Raw genomic sequence first — 16,396 nt, 5'->3', positions numbered from 1 at the left:
CAACAAAGGTCCGTCTAGTCAAGGCTATGGTTTTTCCTGTGGTCATGTATGGATGTGAGAGTTGGACTGTGAAGAAGGCTGAGTGCCGAAGAATTGATGCTTTTGAACTTTGGTGTTGGAGAAGACTCTTGCGAGTCCCTTGGACTGCAAGGAGATCCAACCAGTCCATTCTGAAGGAGATCAGGCCTGGGATTTCTTTGGAAGGAATGATGCTAAAGCTGAAACTCCAGTACTTTGGCCACCTCATGCGAAGAGTTGACTCATTGGAAAAGACTCTGATGCTGGGAGGGATTGGGGTCAGGAGGAGAAGGGGATGACAGAGGATGAGATAGCTGGATGGCATCACTGACTCGATGGACGTGAGTCTGAGTGAACTCCGGGAGTTGGTAATGGACAGGGAGGCCTGGTGTGCTGTGATTCATGGTGTCGCAAAGAGTCGGACATGACTGAGCGACTGATCTGATCTGATCTGATCTATGTATTCTGGCCACCTTTTCTTAATCTTTTCTGCTTCTGTTAGATCCTTTCCATTTCTGTCCTTTATCAAGCCCATCCTTATAGTAAATATTCCCTTGATCTCTCTGGTTTTCTTGAAGAGATCTCTAGTGTTTCCCATGCAATTGTTTTCACTATTTCTTTGCATTGTTCATTTAAGAAGGGCTTCTTATCTATCTCGCCTTCCCGTTCTCTGGAACTCTGTGTTCAGTTGGGTATATCTTACCCTTTCTCCCTTGCCTTTCACTTCTCTTTTTTCCTCAGCTATTTGTAAAGACTCCTCAGGTAACTATATTGCCTTCTTGCATTTCTTTTTCTTGGGGATGATTTTGGTCACTGCCTCCTGTAAGCACAAATTTGACTTAGGTCATACCTTAATGGCCTAGTGGTTTTCCCTAGTTTCTTCAATTTGGCCGTAAGCAATTTGACTTAGGTCATACCTTAATGGCCTAGTGGTTTTCCCTAGTTTCTTCAATTTGAGCATGAATTTGGAATAAAGAACTGATGATCTGAGCCACAATTGGCTCCAGGTCTTGTTTTTGCTGACTGTATAGAGCTTCTCCATCTTTGGCTGCAAAGAATACAATCAGTCTTATTTTGGTATTGACTTTGGTGATATCCCAACAACAAGAGTTGTCTCTTGTGTTGTTGCAAATGGGTGTTTGCTGTGACCAATGCATTCTCTTGACAAACTTTGTTAGCCTTTGCTCTGCTTCATTTTGTACTCCAAAGGCAAACTTGCCTATTACTCCAGGTGTCTCTTGACTTCTTACTTTTCTATTCCATTTCCCTGTGATGAAAAGTAGACTTTTTTTCGGTTTTAGTTCTCGAAGGTCTTGTCATAGAACTGGTCAACTTCAGCTTCTTCAGCATTAGTGGTTGGGCCATAGACTTGGATTACTGTGATGCTGAGTGGTTTGCCTTGGAAGCAAACCAAAATCATTCTGTCATTTTTGAGATTGCACCCAAGTACTGCATTTTAGACTCTTTTATTGACTTGGAGGCCAGCTCCATTTCTTCTAAGGAATTATTGCCCACAGCTGTAGATATGATGATCATCTAATTATATTCACTCTTTTCTGTCCATTTTAGTTTACTGATTCCTAAGATGTCAATGTTCACGCTTGCCATCTCCTTGACCACATCCAATTTACTTTGATTCATAGACCTAACATTCCAGATTCCTATTCAATATTGTTCTTTCCAGCGTCAAACTTTACTTTCACTATCAGACACATCCACAACTGGCCGTCATTTTCACTTTGGCCCAGCTTCTTCATTCTTTCTGGAGCTGTTTCTCCAGTCTTCCCTTGTAGCATATTAGGCACCTTCTAACCAGTGGGGGCTCATCTTCTGGTGTCATATCTTTTTGCCTTTTCATATTTTTATGGGGTTCTTGTGGCACAAATACTGGAGTGGTTTACCATTCTCTCCTCTAGTAGACCACGTTTTTGAGAACTCTTCATGATGACCTGTCCATCTTGGTTTGCCCCGCATGGCATGGCTCATAGCTTTATTGAGTTATGCAAACCCCTTTGCCACAACAAGTCTGTGGTCCATGAAGGGTACCATGTTTTGTCAGAGCTCTTCACTATGTCCCATCCATCTTGAATAGCTCTGCAAGGCATGTCTTACAGCTTCATTGAGTCATGAAAGCCCCTTTGCCACAACATGGCTTTGATCCATGAAACCTTAGGTTTTTAGCTAAAAATATTCCTTTGAATTTAGGGGAAATAAATATTTTTTTTTTTTTTTCCTAGAGAGACTGCCAATAGGTCCTAATGAGAGGTTCACATGTTATGTAAAATTTGTGTATTAAAAGCTGGAAAGCTTTTACTGGGAAATGTTAACTAGGGAGATGCTCTTTGGGGACATATCTATATGTATGTTTGTATGTATGTGGTAAGCTAGAAAATGCTACCCTGAATATAAGAAAACTCTTTTGGCCTAAACATAATCAAGGTTTATGCTAAAAACAGGCTTTTATATTACTTTAGTATCCAAAAGTGTCTCCATATAGATCTTATAGTACTAAGAGAAAGAAAAGAGGAATACATAAACCCCAACAAAGCATGATAAGGGAGAGAGTATTTGTCCTTAAAGCCTAAAGTAGCACTGGTCTTAGAAATGATCCCTGGGCTATACCAGCAAGAGCCATGCCACTTACAGGGAAGAGAGAATCCTACATGTTTCCTTTATCACCTTGAAATCCCATGTCTCTTATAATGTCCCAATAAGTGTTTTGCCCCAGGTTTGACTTGTAGAAATGGGCATCTTGAGCTGCCTATATTTTATGATGTATATTTTATACTTGTCCAAAACAAAATGAAACAAATATATTCAACATATGTAGTCTCATATATATGAGAATATTCTAATATTCAACAATATATTCTCATCACCTTTAATTATGATTCAGTGGCTCTCAATGTTTGTTGTGCATCAGAATCTTCTGGGACATTTTTATAAAAAATAGTGATACCTGGGTTCTACTCCAGGCTCTTGTAACAGCTTCTGAGACATCAGTGTTTTTTTTTTTTGTTTATTTGTTTTTAAGTTCCATGGTTGATGATGCAGAAGAATGGCTGCAAATCTCGATTTTACATTAAACTAGTTAGGGCAGTCAGTCAGGGGGCTGGAAGCAAGACCGTCACAAAGCTCCCAAGCAGCAGTCCAGGAAGACTCCGACCTGGCACCAGGTGGCGCTGTGGGCACAAATCGGAGCCTCCTTCCGGTTTCCTCAGCTGAACACATGGAATCCACCAACTCTCAGAGCAGTGAGGGTCTCAGTAGAGGGAAATGCAGCCCTCTACCTTGAGAATTCCACCTGCTTTGAAAGAAAGGGGAGAGGCGGAGGAAGGGAAAGGAAGAGTTCCTTCTGGAAATGTTCAAATTTCTTTTGGGGGAAGTGAGAGAGTTCAATTTTTCAGTCTGATTTAATGAAGTAAAAAGGACAGTGATGGATAAGTCTATTCATCCCATTCTGGATGGTTTCCTTTGTATTTAATTTGCTATTTCTATTAGAATTTAACACATGAAAATAGAACCAACAAAGTCTAATTTATACATTAAAATTTGCCATTCCTGATGGCTCAGTTATGGGTATGTTTACTTTTTTCCTCATGATGATTTTAAATATTTAAAAATATTTACAGATAGAAAGAATGTATATTGACTATTTCACAGCCTCTATGTGGGACCATGTGTTTGTCTAATATAGTGTAATTACTCTAATATAGTATAATTACTGGAGAAGGAAATGGCAACTCACTCTAATATTCTTGCCTGGAGAATCCCATGAACAGAGGAGCCTGGCAGGCTACGGTCCATGGGGTCACAAAAGTTAGACATGTGGCACCCCACTCTAGTACTCTTGCCTGGAAAATCCCATGAATGGAGGAACCTGGTAGGCTGCAGTCCGTGGGGTTGCTAAGAGTTGGACACGACTGAGCGACTTCACTTTCACTTTTTCACTTTCATGCATTGGAGAAGGAAATAGCAACCCACTCCAGTGGTCTTGCCTGGAGAATCCCAGGGGCAGGAGAGCCTGGTGGGCTGACGTCTATGGGGTCACACAGAGTCGGACACGACTAAAGTGACTTAGCAGCAGCAGCAGCAGCAACTAAACAGCATATTGTAATTACAGTGACAACCATCCTGGTTTCCCTGGACTGAGGGGTTTTAGTTTCAAAACACGACAGTCCTGGGCAAACCCTCATAAATAGTTTGTCTCCCTACTTGTAACCCATATCTTCATTTGGGCAGCTGTGTTTTCCTGTTATTCATGCCTTTGAGTAGGACTCACCATCTCTTATTAGTGATCCACTATAAGCCTTTTTTACATCAGTGTTCATGCTGTTATCATTTAATAGCAGCTGAACATTTGTACTGTCTTTCTGTCAAGAAGGTAGACTTTAGATATGTAAATTATTTACACCAGCATTTTAAGTTCAAACCTAGGAAGACTGAGTATACACAAAATATTTGTCAGAGGGTGTTTTCTTTCCTGGCAAAGAATTTGGGGAATCTTATAATTAATTCAATTCAGTAACAATGGGGCAAGTATTGGCTAAAAAGCATTAGATTTTGTTGCAAAAGGACTGAGAAAAACTAGTTAGAAAAAAATACAGTAATTTTTCAGTTACCCTTCTTAGAGAGGTAAAAAGATCATAGTTGAATAATCAATCATGTTAAAAGAGCAATTAAACTTCCAAAGTACTTTTTCTGGTTCCTCTTTTCCAATATTTCTTAAGTATCTTTGTCAGTAGCTACTCATTACTTATGCTAAGACCAACAGAATTGATGTGATTTTTTCACAGATATGAGAAAAATAAAACAAATAAGAGCTATCATTTTCAGCAGTGATTGGTATTAATTCAGGATTTATGGTATTCAGTTTAATCTTTACAATAACTTTTCTACCAAAAAATCTGCAGCCTTATTGATATATAATTCACATACCACTAAAACAACTTTAAAAATATTTTTATACTTTGTTGTCAAGAAAGTGATGCTCAGTGAATTCATTTGTAAGCTTTGTTTTTTTTTTAATTTTATTTTATTTTTTAACTTTACAATATAGTATTGGTTTTGCCATATATCAAAATGAATCTGCCACAGGTATACATGTGTTCCCCATCCTGAACCCTCCTCCCTCCTCCCTCCCCATACCCTCCCTCTGGGTCGTCCCAGTGCACCAGCCCCAAGCATCCAGTATCGTGCATTGAACCTGGACTGGCGACTTGTTTCATATATGATATTATACATGTTTCAATGCCATTCTCCCAAATCATCCCACCCTCTCCCTCTCCCACCAAGTCCAAAAGACTGTTCTGTACATCAGTGTTTCTTTTGCAGTCTCGTATACTAGGGTTATTGTTACCATCTTTCTAAATTCCATATATATACGTTAGTATACTGTATTGGTGTTTTTCTTTCTGGCTTACTTCACTTTATATAATAGGCTCCAGTTTCATCCACCTCATTAGAACTGATTCAAATGTATTCTTTTTAATGGCTGAGTAATACTCCATTTTGTGTACATTTGTAAGCTTTGTTTTGAAGTTGTATCTGTCTAATTTCAAGGTCTGCATTCTTTCTCTTGCACCCCAGTTCCTCTGTCGTCATGAGCCTGCCACTGTTTTTGACAGGAGTGATGCAAATACCTGTTAAAATGTTCTACAAAGAATGATGGATAGGAGATAGGGTCCCAAAAGACAACTGACCAGCAATTATTTATTTTCCCTTAGGGGCTGAGGTCAGGGTCTCAAACCATCTGAATAATAGGAGAAGCTTCTGGAATAGGGCTAGTTGAAGAAATTATTTCTATATGCACAGGAATAATAGGAAGGAGGGATCAGAGGAAAAGAAAGAGAATCAACTGGTCCTGCCACTTTTTATACAGTACTTTGACTATTAAAGCAGCACTTCAATGTGGGCTCATTAATAACAATAACAACAACAATACTTATTATTAGTCTTCATTTTTTACAGATGATAAACAGAGTCACAGGATGTTTAGTAACTTTCCTTAGTTTATACCCAGGGGTCCAAAACAAGAGAATTCTAACTTCAAAGCCTCAATTCTTTGTATTTTGCAGAAATGCATTTACACATAAAAACAGAAACAAACACTGCTGATAGGGGAAAACTCCTGAGATCTCATAATGTCAGGTACTCTATAAAGTGGTAGAGTTTTACAGGGTGTAAAACTTAAAAGAAAACTAATACAGTGTTAGTCTCAGGGTCCTGAAAAGGCCTGTGCAAGTCAAAGACCTACAGGTTCAGCTCCCTTAATCACAATAAATTCTACTCTAGCTCCACCCTTTCAGAATCAGTACTTGACCTCTGTACCTTTTGAAAAATACAAGCTGAGAGACTTCTCTTGCACTGAACAATGCAAAAAAGTATTGCTTAAGGTCACTATTTAGACAGTCAAAATCATATCCAGGAGCTCATGCTACAGTTAAACTTGTTCAGTGACCTACCAGCTCTCTGAAAGTGTCACCTTAATTTATTCACTTGTTTTGTTTTCTTTTTTTTTTTTAACTGAAGAACGATATATACTTACTTAAGTGCATTGTATTGTTTGAGTATTTGTAAGCAGTCTTCAATTTTTTTGAAATCAAGAAAAATTGTGTGTGTGCATAAGGAAGATGTATTTCTTAAAGTTAAACTTGAGAGACATATTACTAGAAATATTATATGGCATAATATAATTAATAATTATATTAAATATTATATTAACAGACTTTTGATAACAGCTTCATTAACTGTTTTCCACAGTAAAAGTACTAACTTTGTTCTATGACTCAGAAGGTTAGTATCCGTGTTTCTATGTGGGAGCATTAACACAGCTATGATCTCAGGAAGATTTCAGCCCATGTCCTAACTGTAATATGCAGAGGTAGAGTGATCTGTTCAGGTCTGCGATTTAGCCACTCCTCTAAATTGCACAAGTGGGAGTGAATCCCATCTTTAGCTTAGCCGATTGTTTGGATCAAGAGATAATGCTTCTCTGGATCCTCATCAAGAACTGGAGCATATAAATCTGTGTGGGTTGAAATGTGTAAACAGAAACTCAGTTGAGAGAAACTAAGTAGAGTGGGCTTTACTGGACCTGATGATCTGTGCTGCCCTTTTGTAACCTAACATTCTTCTATTAGGATGGGGAAATAAATAGCTGCTTAGCGGGAACCCCTGCTCTCTATCCAATTTGACAGAATTGCCCTGGGAGAGATGCCATCAGCACATGTTAAGAGAGAATTCCATGACGGAGACTCACACTGTTCAACATACACTGAAGGGTGGGCCAAAGATGTCCTTCCTAGCAGTTACAAGCTCCCCAACACTCCCAGTGGTGTTGATGCTTCTGGTAAGTGGTTTGTTTGTATCAAATGCTCACTGTGTAGCTGTAACTAGGAATGTTTTCCTTATTGTGGTCTCTTTGAGAAAGTGGAGAGACAAATTTTTGGTCTATTGCTAATAATATACTGGAACTTACAGCATGATGTTGGTAAAATTATTTATTTTTATTTTCCTACCAACTCTCTGCAAGTATCATCCTAATTTATTTGCTTATATGTTTTATTTTTTACTAAAGAACAACACACACTTCCTTGTTGGGTAACTGCATTGTGCTATTTGAGTGTTTGTAAGCATTTTCAAATTCTTTTTTAAACCAAAGTGTGTGTATGCATACACACACCAAGAAAAACATACAACACTCTTAAAATGAACATACTGAAAGGACTTCAAATTAATAAAACAAATGTTTACTGATTATCAATTATGTGCTTAGGTCAATATTAAATACTGATGATTTATAATGAATATTTATAAGAAGTATATAATACTCTGAAACACTTCCCTCTCCATGGATTAGCCTCTGAACTTTTGAAAGGTTTCTTACCATTTTTAAAGTGTTGATTACATAGTTCTGCTCTCTGAAGTGAAAGACAGGACGTTGCAAGAATGAGATAAAGTCAGGATGAGTAGAACTAACTTTGCCAAGGAAGTGATCTTCTCTTGCTTTAGCCAAATGTCCTACCTAAAAAGTCCTTGTTTGGTAGGAGGTACAGTGTGTGAGGCTGGAGACCACTTTATTTTATTCTCATTGAATTAAACTTTTTATTACTTTTGGTTGAAAGTATTAAAATCTAAGCCATTGTTACTTTTGACATCATATAGCATCAGAATTTTAAAAGATCTCATGTGTTGTTCTTATAGAACTCATGGAAATGGCTAGAACTATTCTCATACTCTCCTTCTCACAGAGTTCAGATCAGGAGGTGAGAGTTTGATTCTTACACCTACCAGTGATGATCCTGGTATCCTAGGCAACTCATTTAACCTCTCTTCAGCTAAGTTTTACCATCTGCAAAATGAACATTCTTTGTCTAAAATAATGCTTTTCTCTTTTCTTCATGGTCACTTGTAACTGCAGTCACTTGAATTAGTTCTGAAGGCTAAAAATTGCCAACTGCATGAGCCAAGACCACTCCATAATTTGCAATGCCCAGTGCAAAATGAAAATATGGAACCCCTTGTTTAAACATAGTACTTCAAGATGGCAACAGCAGAGTATTAGACCAAGCATGAGACCCTGCTGAGAATGGGACCCTGGTTCGTACATTCTTCTTGTGGGTCCTGCTAACTTGTGACAATCTTTTGGGATCAAGATTGTGACTTGATGATACTCTCCAGCAACAAGCCTGGGCATAGCCTCTCATCTTACTTCCTTGTTCTGACCAATGGATAGGAAGCATAGTGTAGGGTTCAAAAGCTTGTTCTCTGGAATCATTTATCCCTAAGTTCAAACAATGGCTTTGCTGTTTAGTACCTACGTAATTTTGGGCTAATAAACTCTCAAAGCTCAATTTCCTTATCTTTAGAACCAACTTTCTAGAGTTGTAGCAAGTTATAAATGAGAAAATTCATGCATGGCACTGAGGACGATAATAATAATAGCTCTTATTATGAATTGTTGTTGTTTGGTCTCTAAGTCATGTCTGACTCTTGTGATGCCATGGACTATATATAACCCACCAGGCTCCTCTATCCGTGATACTTTCCAGGCAAGGATATTGGAATGGGTTACTATTTCCTTTTCCACTTATTATGGATACATTTTATTATTTTTCAGGTCTGAAGTATTCCTTTTGTGTATTTGTTTAGAGTCCTTTACACTTTCCGTTTCAGACCACACTTCCTAGGAAGGTTTCTTGGCTACATCATGAAGCTGAACATAAAACAATTTCCATTCTACTGTTTATCTGTCTCTGATTTATACTTGCTAATATGATGTTATCCTGAATAATTATTGTGATTTACCAAAACTTCAGCTCTGCCAGTGATGGAAGGGTGGTAAGATAAAAAGGACATGATGGAAATCTTGACATGGTTATATTAACAATATGATGTATTGATAGAATGTTTTGAGTCACAACAATTGGAGGCATCATAGAAATGATTGTCTGTTACTAATACTGCCTAATGCACCAGGGTTCCTGCTGCCCTCCCTGGAGAAGAGCGTAAAGCTATTTTTCTTAGGAAAAGTGACTGCTGATATTTTCCCTGTCAGGTCTTTTAAATCTTTGATCATGATTACCAGAAAGAAAATGCAGTGCAGTTGCTCAGTCGTGTCCGACTCTTTGCAACCCTATGGACTATAGCCTACCAGGCTCCTCTGTCCATGGAATTTTCCAGGCAAGAGTACTGGAGCGGGTTGCCATTTCCTTCTCTAGGGGATCTTCCCTACCCAGGGATCGAACCCGGGTCTCCCGCATTGTAGGCAGACGCTTTACCATCTGAGCCACCAGAGGTAACATTCAAAACCATTAGTCCAAAAACAGTAAACTATTAGTCATGGTTTAATGACTAATGGTAAGGATATATGCAATACCAATCAAAAGATTGCCAGTATACAATCAGAAGGTGCCCTGGGGTTAATATCCAGTAAGGCCATACACATGATGAAAACATCCAGTGAAATCACAGCAGGTAAGCATCATCACAGTTATTTCTTTTGCTTATAGTTCTTTTGTGTTCCCTTGAGACTTTTTATACCAGTTGCATTTTCAGGAAAATGCAAAGTTATTTAGGTAGGTTTGGGCTTTTGGGAATGAAGTCCACTAATCCAATAATTGCTCTTCTGACATTTTAGCATGTACTGTCACCTATAAGAGTCATAGCCTAGATGGAAGTATTTTTAATATCACATAGGTCAAGAATTAAATGCAGTACAGATCATAGAAATATAAAGGAGATCTGAGATATTCAAGGGCAAGTTGGAAAATACTTTGAACCTACTTGGTGGCTAAAAATAGCAATCTTCTCTGTATAATGACTAGCATAAACATAATGACTTCAAATGAATGCATTTTAAAGGAGTAATTCTTTTAAATGGTACTGCTTCCCAGGTTACTCTTGGAAACACTGCCCCCTTCTGAAAAAAATCTGCAATCTTTTACTAAGTTATACAGTTGGTAAATTTTCTCAGTCACTTAAGGCCTAATTGAAGCAGTAAAATAAATGAAGATCAAAACTTTACTCATTGGTTCTTTAAGAAAAAAATAAAAGTAGATCATGTAGAGTCAGAATAGTTGTATTGTAAAAGCATACTGGCAAGAGCATGTCCCCAGTTAAGTTAGTAAGGTACTAGATTGCTCTTTTCCTACTTACTCATTCCAAAAAAGATTGACTCATGCTTCTTTAGATGAAGTTTAAGATTTCCCGTTTCCAACAGCAATTACAACTGAGTATAAAGTTTAACTAGAAGAAAACACAAGGAAATAAATGATAAATGTGCCTAGTGCTGTTTGCACCTGTGTAAACACGCACTGCCCTCTGCATGCCGGCACCATGTTCCTTCCAGTCAAGAGCTTTTCCCTTATACTGCCTGTCCCTACATTTATAGGAAAAGAATTCCAGATTTAGGAGAAAGTCCAGTGAGGTGTGTGTGCATGTGTGTGTGTGTGTGTGTGTGTGTGTGTGTGTGTTTATACAGAAAAAAAATTACAAAAAGAAAGATCTGTTGAGGGGTAGTGGGAACAGCCAGAAGATAGGAGAAATCTATTGGGAAAGAAATCAGCAGGGTGGTTTTTAGATTCTTAAAATGTGTCCTCCGCTACCCCAGAACCACTGCATCCTATCACTTGGCCACTTCCTTAGAAAAGCAAATTCTCAAGTGCAACCCCAGCCCTTGTGTTAATAGATTAGAAGGGTTGATGGGGTGGCTCCAGCAAACTGTTTTGTTTGGTGTTTGTTCAAGCCTTCCATGTCATTCTAGTAGGGTTGCATTTTACAACTACTGGCTTAAATGACAGTGAAGATCTTCTTAGGTGACTGGAGAAGAGGACTACTCCACAAAGAATTCCAGGACAACCACCTGGTCCCTTTGTGAGGAGTTATGATCCTACAGGAGCATAATGTCATAGGCATCGTTCCTGGTTCTTACATGGTTGAGATATTCTCACTGTATTACATTGGGTTATAATTATGTTTTACATCAAGGGTTATATGCTGCTAAATAATCCTTGGTATAAATTATTCCTTTTTTTTTTCTGTAAGAAATTAAAGAGTTTAGGTAGATTTCTGTCTAAACTGGTTTTCCATTTAAAATGTACTTTATCTTTTTGAAAAATACTTTTTATATTTAAGTATTTTCCCCCATTTTAATTTGCTTAATTTTACTGAAGGATGTGAACTTAGTTTTCCTGTTTTAAAGTTTTGGCTACACTATTTCAAAGTGTTCTAAGGATTTTAGTATTGGGCATTACATTTGGCAAAATCAACCAGAGAATTTTGAGAATCTGCCAGGAAACGAGGTTCAGTATAAAATGCACATATAATTTGCTTTTCACCGAAACTTTCTATGTGGCTTCACCTGTTAGAGAAAAAAAACTGCTATTGCACCATATTTTAATGAGATTATTTTTGCATTTGCTTATACACCACTTTTGGAAAATATGACTGCTTTTTCCTTTTCTTTCTCCACCTTCCTTTTCTTTGGCCGTGCCACACAGTATGTGGGGTCTTAGCTGCCCAGTCAGGGATTGGACCTGCTTCCCCTCCATTGGGAGCATGGAGAGAGTCTTAACCAGTGGATTGGCAGGGAAGGTCCTCCTTTTTCTTTTCTTTTCCTTCCTCCCCTATTCTTTCTCCCCTTTAATTTTTTTTCTTTTATATCAGAAAAGGCTTTTTATTTCTTAAAAAAAGTTTTTGAAATGAAATGTCAAGAACTTGAAAGTAATGTATGGCAAAAAAGACAAGTGAGAGGTGAAGGAGGTGTGGTTAACAGATGGACAACAGGAAGCAAGGTTAAGCAACAGTGGAAACTGGAACTGGAAGGTAGGATAGTCTCAGAATAGAATGTTGGGAACCTTGAGTCTGAGAAGGGGTATGGCAGCTTGCATTATGGAGTGTATGGGATAGCTGCAATGTGCATGAGTAATTATGACTGGTCAGCCACTCACCAGCTATTCGATCTTGTAGGTTACTTATGTCCCATGGCTAAGATTCGTTTTTGGACTCTATGAAATCTGATTTAATATACCTATTTTTCAATATTGTCATAAGTTTCAGAGAAAACATATGTAAAGATAGCTGAAGCTCAGCAATGCCAGTCTACAGTTAGTACATACGGATACCTTTACTTGTAATTTGTCTGTTTTCATAGTTGCATGGTACTCCATTGTATTATAACACCACAGTTTATTAATTTATATAGCAAAGGATATTTTGATTGATTCTAGTTTTTTGATAAATATATAAAGAACATTCTTATATATTTCTTCTAATGCACATATGCAAGGTTTACTAGAAACAAATAACTGGAATTAAAATTGCTGGGTACCACCATCCCAGGTGGCGCTAGTGGTAAAGAATGCACCTGCAATCCATGAGGCCCGGGTGGGAAAGATCCCTGAAGTAGAAAATGGCACCCCATTTTTGTCTGGGAAATCCCATGGGCAGAGGAGCCTGGCAGGTTACAGTCTATAGGGCCACAGAGAGTCAGACACGATTGAGCGTGCATACACACACACACACACACACACACACACACACACACATATACCGTAAGCATCTTTCCTAGATAATACTAGATTGCTTTCTAAGTGGTTGTGCTTATTGACACGTCTACTAGGAGTGTATAAAAATTCGCTGTGCTCCTCATCTTTTCCAATAATTAGTGTGGCCAGATTTTAAAATTTTTCCAAATTTCATGGTTGATAATTGTATCTCATGTGGCATCATTTAGCATTTCCCTGATTACTGATAAATTGAGCATATTTTAATATATTTGTTTGATATTAACAAGAGGTGGCAAGAATACACAGAAGAACTATACAAAAAAGATCATAATGACCCAGATAACCATGATGGTGTGATCATTCACTTAGAGCCAGACATCCTGGAGTGTGAAGTCAAGTGGGCCTTAGGAACAATCACCATGAATAAAGCTAGACAAGGTGATGGAATTCCATCCGAGCTGTTTCAAGTCCTAAAAGATGATGCTGTTAAATCGCTGCACTGAATATGCCAGAAAGTTTGGAAAACTCACAAGTGGCCACAGGACTGGAAAAGGTCAGTTCTTATTTCAATCCCAAAGAAAGACAATGCCAAAGAATGTTCAAACTACAGCACGATTGCACTTATCTCACACACTAGCAAAATAATGCTCAAAATTCTACAAGCTAGGCTTCACCAGTACTTGAACTGAGAATTTCCAGATATTCAACCTAGATTTAGAAAAGGTAGAAGAACCAGAGATCAAATTGCCAACATCCATTGGGTCATAGAAAAAGCAATAAAATTCCAGAAAAAAACATCTGCTTCATTGACTGTGTTAAAGCCTTTGACTCTGTGGATCACAACAAACTGTGGAAATTTCTTCAAGAGATGGGAATACCAGACCACCTTATCTGCCTCCTGAGAAACCTGCATGCAGGTCAAGAAGCAACAATTAGAGAACAAGGTGGTAGAGGAATAGGTGGATGTGGAATATATCTCTCTCCACAGATACAAATAGGAATACACCTTCAGACATAGAAGTGCATGGAGAACACCAGGTGAGAGGGGACAGGAGTACCTGACCAGTGGAAAAGAATATATAGAATCACGCAAAACTTGGTAGGATGAAGGAACTAGGGGGAAAACAGGAGTGTTCGTAGGACTGGACCTGCCCTCGGTGGGCGGGGGAACTGAAGCAGGAGTCCGATCCCCATGTCGGGGCAATTGTCTGAGTCAGAGGAGAAATTTAAGGCTGAGAGTGAAACAGCTGATCTGTGGCAGCCTAAATGGAATGAGAATCAGACAGTCCTTGCTGCAGCCATATGTACCCTGGACAGGAATGCTGGTCGAAGGCACAGTGGCTGGGAGCTGGAGTTTAGGGATTGTGGGGCAATCCCAGGGTGAGGGCTGCTGTTAACTCCAGAGAGATGGATTGAGGGGATAAGAGGGAGGAGATCATGGTGGGAAATGCCTGTGGAGGAAATCCAGGCAGCCATGGAAGCAAGGCGATGCTGCTGAGTCACGTGTAGCAGGTAGAAACATCACCATAGCCTTTCTCTCTCCACATGCCAGCACTGGCAGCTGAACAATAGAGAGGCTGGCCCATCAAACACCTGACGCACTGAACTACAGAGTAGGACCCCACCCAGAGTGCTCCTTAAAGTGACTGATGCGCCAATCTACAGAGTAGACCCCAGTCAGGGGGGCCCCTCTATGTGCCTGAATGGGCGGAGCTATGGAGAAAGACTGACCAAAGAGGCCTTCTGATTGCCAGCTACAAGAGGCTCAAAAAGACCCTGATGGGGCCATAACTCCTGCGGTGGAGGCAGTCCATGTCCCTGCACACTTGGCTCCACCAGGGTCCCTGCAAGCCAAGCAGCTGCTCCACCTTCACACTCAGCTCTCACTGGGGCAGAGCTGCCCCAGGCAAAAAAATTCTTGAGTCTATGCACTCAGGGTCACTTCGGTTGTGTCCGACTCTTTGCGACCCTGTGGATTGTGGCCTGCCAGGCTTCTGTTTCAGAAAGGGGGTTCTCCAGGCATGAATACTAAAGGGTATTGACCAATACTGGTTGCCATACTCTTCTAGAGCATTATTTTTCCTGCTGCCCTCGCTGCCAGCCCCTTTGAGTACCTGGTGCTGACAGAACCCCTGGGAACCAAGCAGCTGCACCACCTCCGCACCTGTCCCTCACAGAGCCAAACCCAGGTCCTTCAGGGGACCCTCAGGAGCTAAACCCCAGTGGACGACCCACATGCAGAGGTGGAAATAAAACCACAATTGAAACCCAGGGGCAGTGTGGCTAAGGAAGAATACCCCAAACCTTCAAAACAGCTGTACAAGCTGCGGATTAAATCCACATGATCAACTAGGCAGACTTTGTGTCTATGGAATATATAAAAGGCCATTGAGAGCTCCCACAAAAGAAAATGCAATAGCTCTGATAGCTGTGGACATTGAAGGCAAGACAGACAGGAACAGGACCGGATTAGAATCTGAGCTGCCCCCACAGCAGGTCCAGAGCTCAGCACAGTGTTGGAAGGCATCCTAGGAAGGTGAGGTGGACTGTGACTCCCAGCGAGGGAAGGGACTCTGACAGCAGAGACTCAAGAAAAACATTTACTATTCTTATTTTTTGAGTTGTTCTGTAGATTCTTCTCGATATTTTTTCTTTTCTGTTCTTTTTTTTTTTTCCTTTTTCCCCCCTCTCTGTTGTAGTTGTCGATTTTATTGGCACTAAGAAATCCAATTAAGCTTTTGAGTTGTTTTTTTTTTTAAGTCACATTTTTATTGTTATAAACCTTTGCCTGTACATTGGGCTTTTGCAGCTGCGGAGGTTTCCTTTTTTATTTTCTCTTTTTTAAATTTTAATTTTTAAACCTATTTTTTTTTTCTGCATTCCTTTGTTTGCTTTTCCTACTGTTCTTTTCCTCTTGCAGTTAATCTTTAACATATATAAATCTTCTTTATCTACCTCCTTTTAACTTTGCATATTTACTCTTTCCTTTCCTTCTCTCCTTTCCTCTCAACAGATTGGTTAGTTTTATTTTGATTGCTTTATTCCACAATTGGCACTTTGCTTTAGTTTTGTCTTCCAGTTTGTGCTTTAGTTTCGTTCTGGTAGATATAATTCTTGGTTTCCTTTGTTCACTGGGTCAATCTATTTGTACTTTATTCTTGTTGGACTGTTTTGAGTTTGCTTATGGGTGTATATTTATATGTGTATATTCAGTTACATTTTTTATTGTTGTTATAAACCTCTGCCTCTTCATTGGGTTTTTGCAGGTCTGTGGAGTTTTACTTTTTTCTTTATTCTTCTGATTTTTCTTTTTTTCTCTTTTTCATAATTTTAATTTTTAATTTTTTTAAACCTATTATATTTTTCTA

At 39.1% G+C, this 16,396-nt stretch overlaps 1 protein-coding gene across 7 annotated transcripts in view; it reads left to right on the top strand.

Moving 5' to 3' along the window:
• Positions 1 to 16,396, top strand: part of MACC1 (MET transcriptional regulator MACC1) — an 87,030-nt gene that overhangs the window by 37,146 nt on the left and 33,488 nt on the right. For 4 of the 7 annotated variants that reach the window (XM_025290942.3, XM_044946518.2, XM_044946522.2 and 1 more), the window contains one exon: positions 7,218 to 7,369. The exons of 2 other annotated variants lie outside the window; for them this stretch is intronic. In XM_025290942.3, coding sequence (XP_025146727.2) covers positions 7,234 to 7,369 — 136 coding nt within the window. In that variant the 5' untranslated portion in view covers positions 7,218 to 7,233. Of the gene's footprint in view, positions 1 to 7,160; positions 7,370 to 16,396 lie in introns of all 7 variants that reach the window. One more of the 7 variants, XM_044946519.2, reaches the window with a different exon arrangement.

This window comes from Bubalus bubalis, chromosome 8 (genome assembly GCF_019923935.1).
Source record: "Bubalus bubalis isolate 160015118507 breed Murrah chromosome 8, NDDB_SH_1, whole genome shotgun sequence".
Lineage (NCBI taxonomy): Eukaryota > Metazoa > Chordata > Mammalia > Artiodactyla > Bovidae > Bubalus > Bubalus bubalis.
The sequence above is the reverse complement of the archived record's forward strand: the minus strand, read 5'-3'. Positions and strand labels throughout refer to the sequence as shown.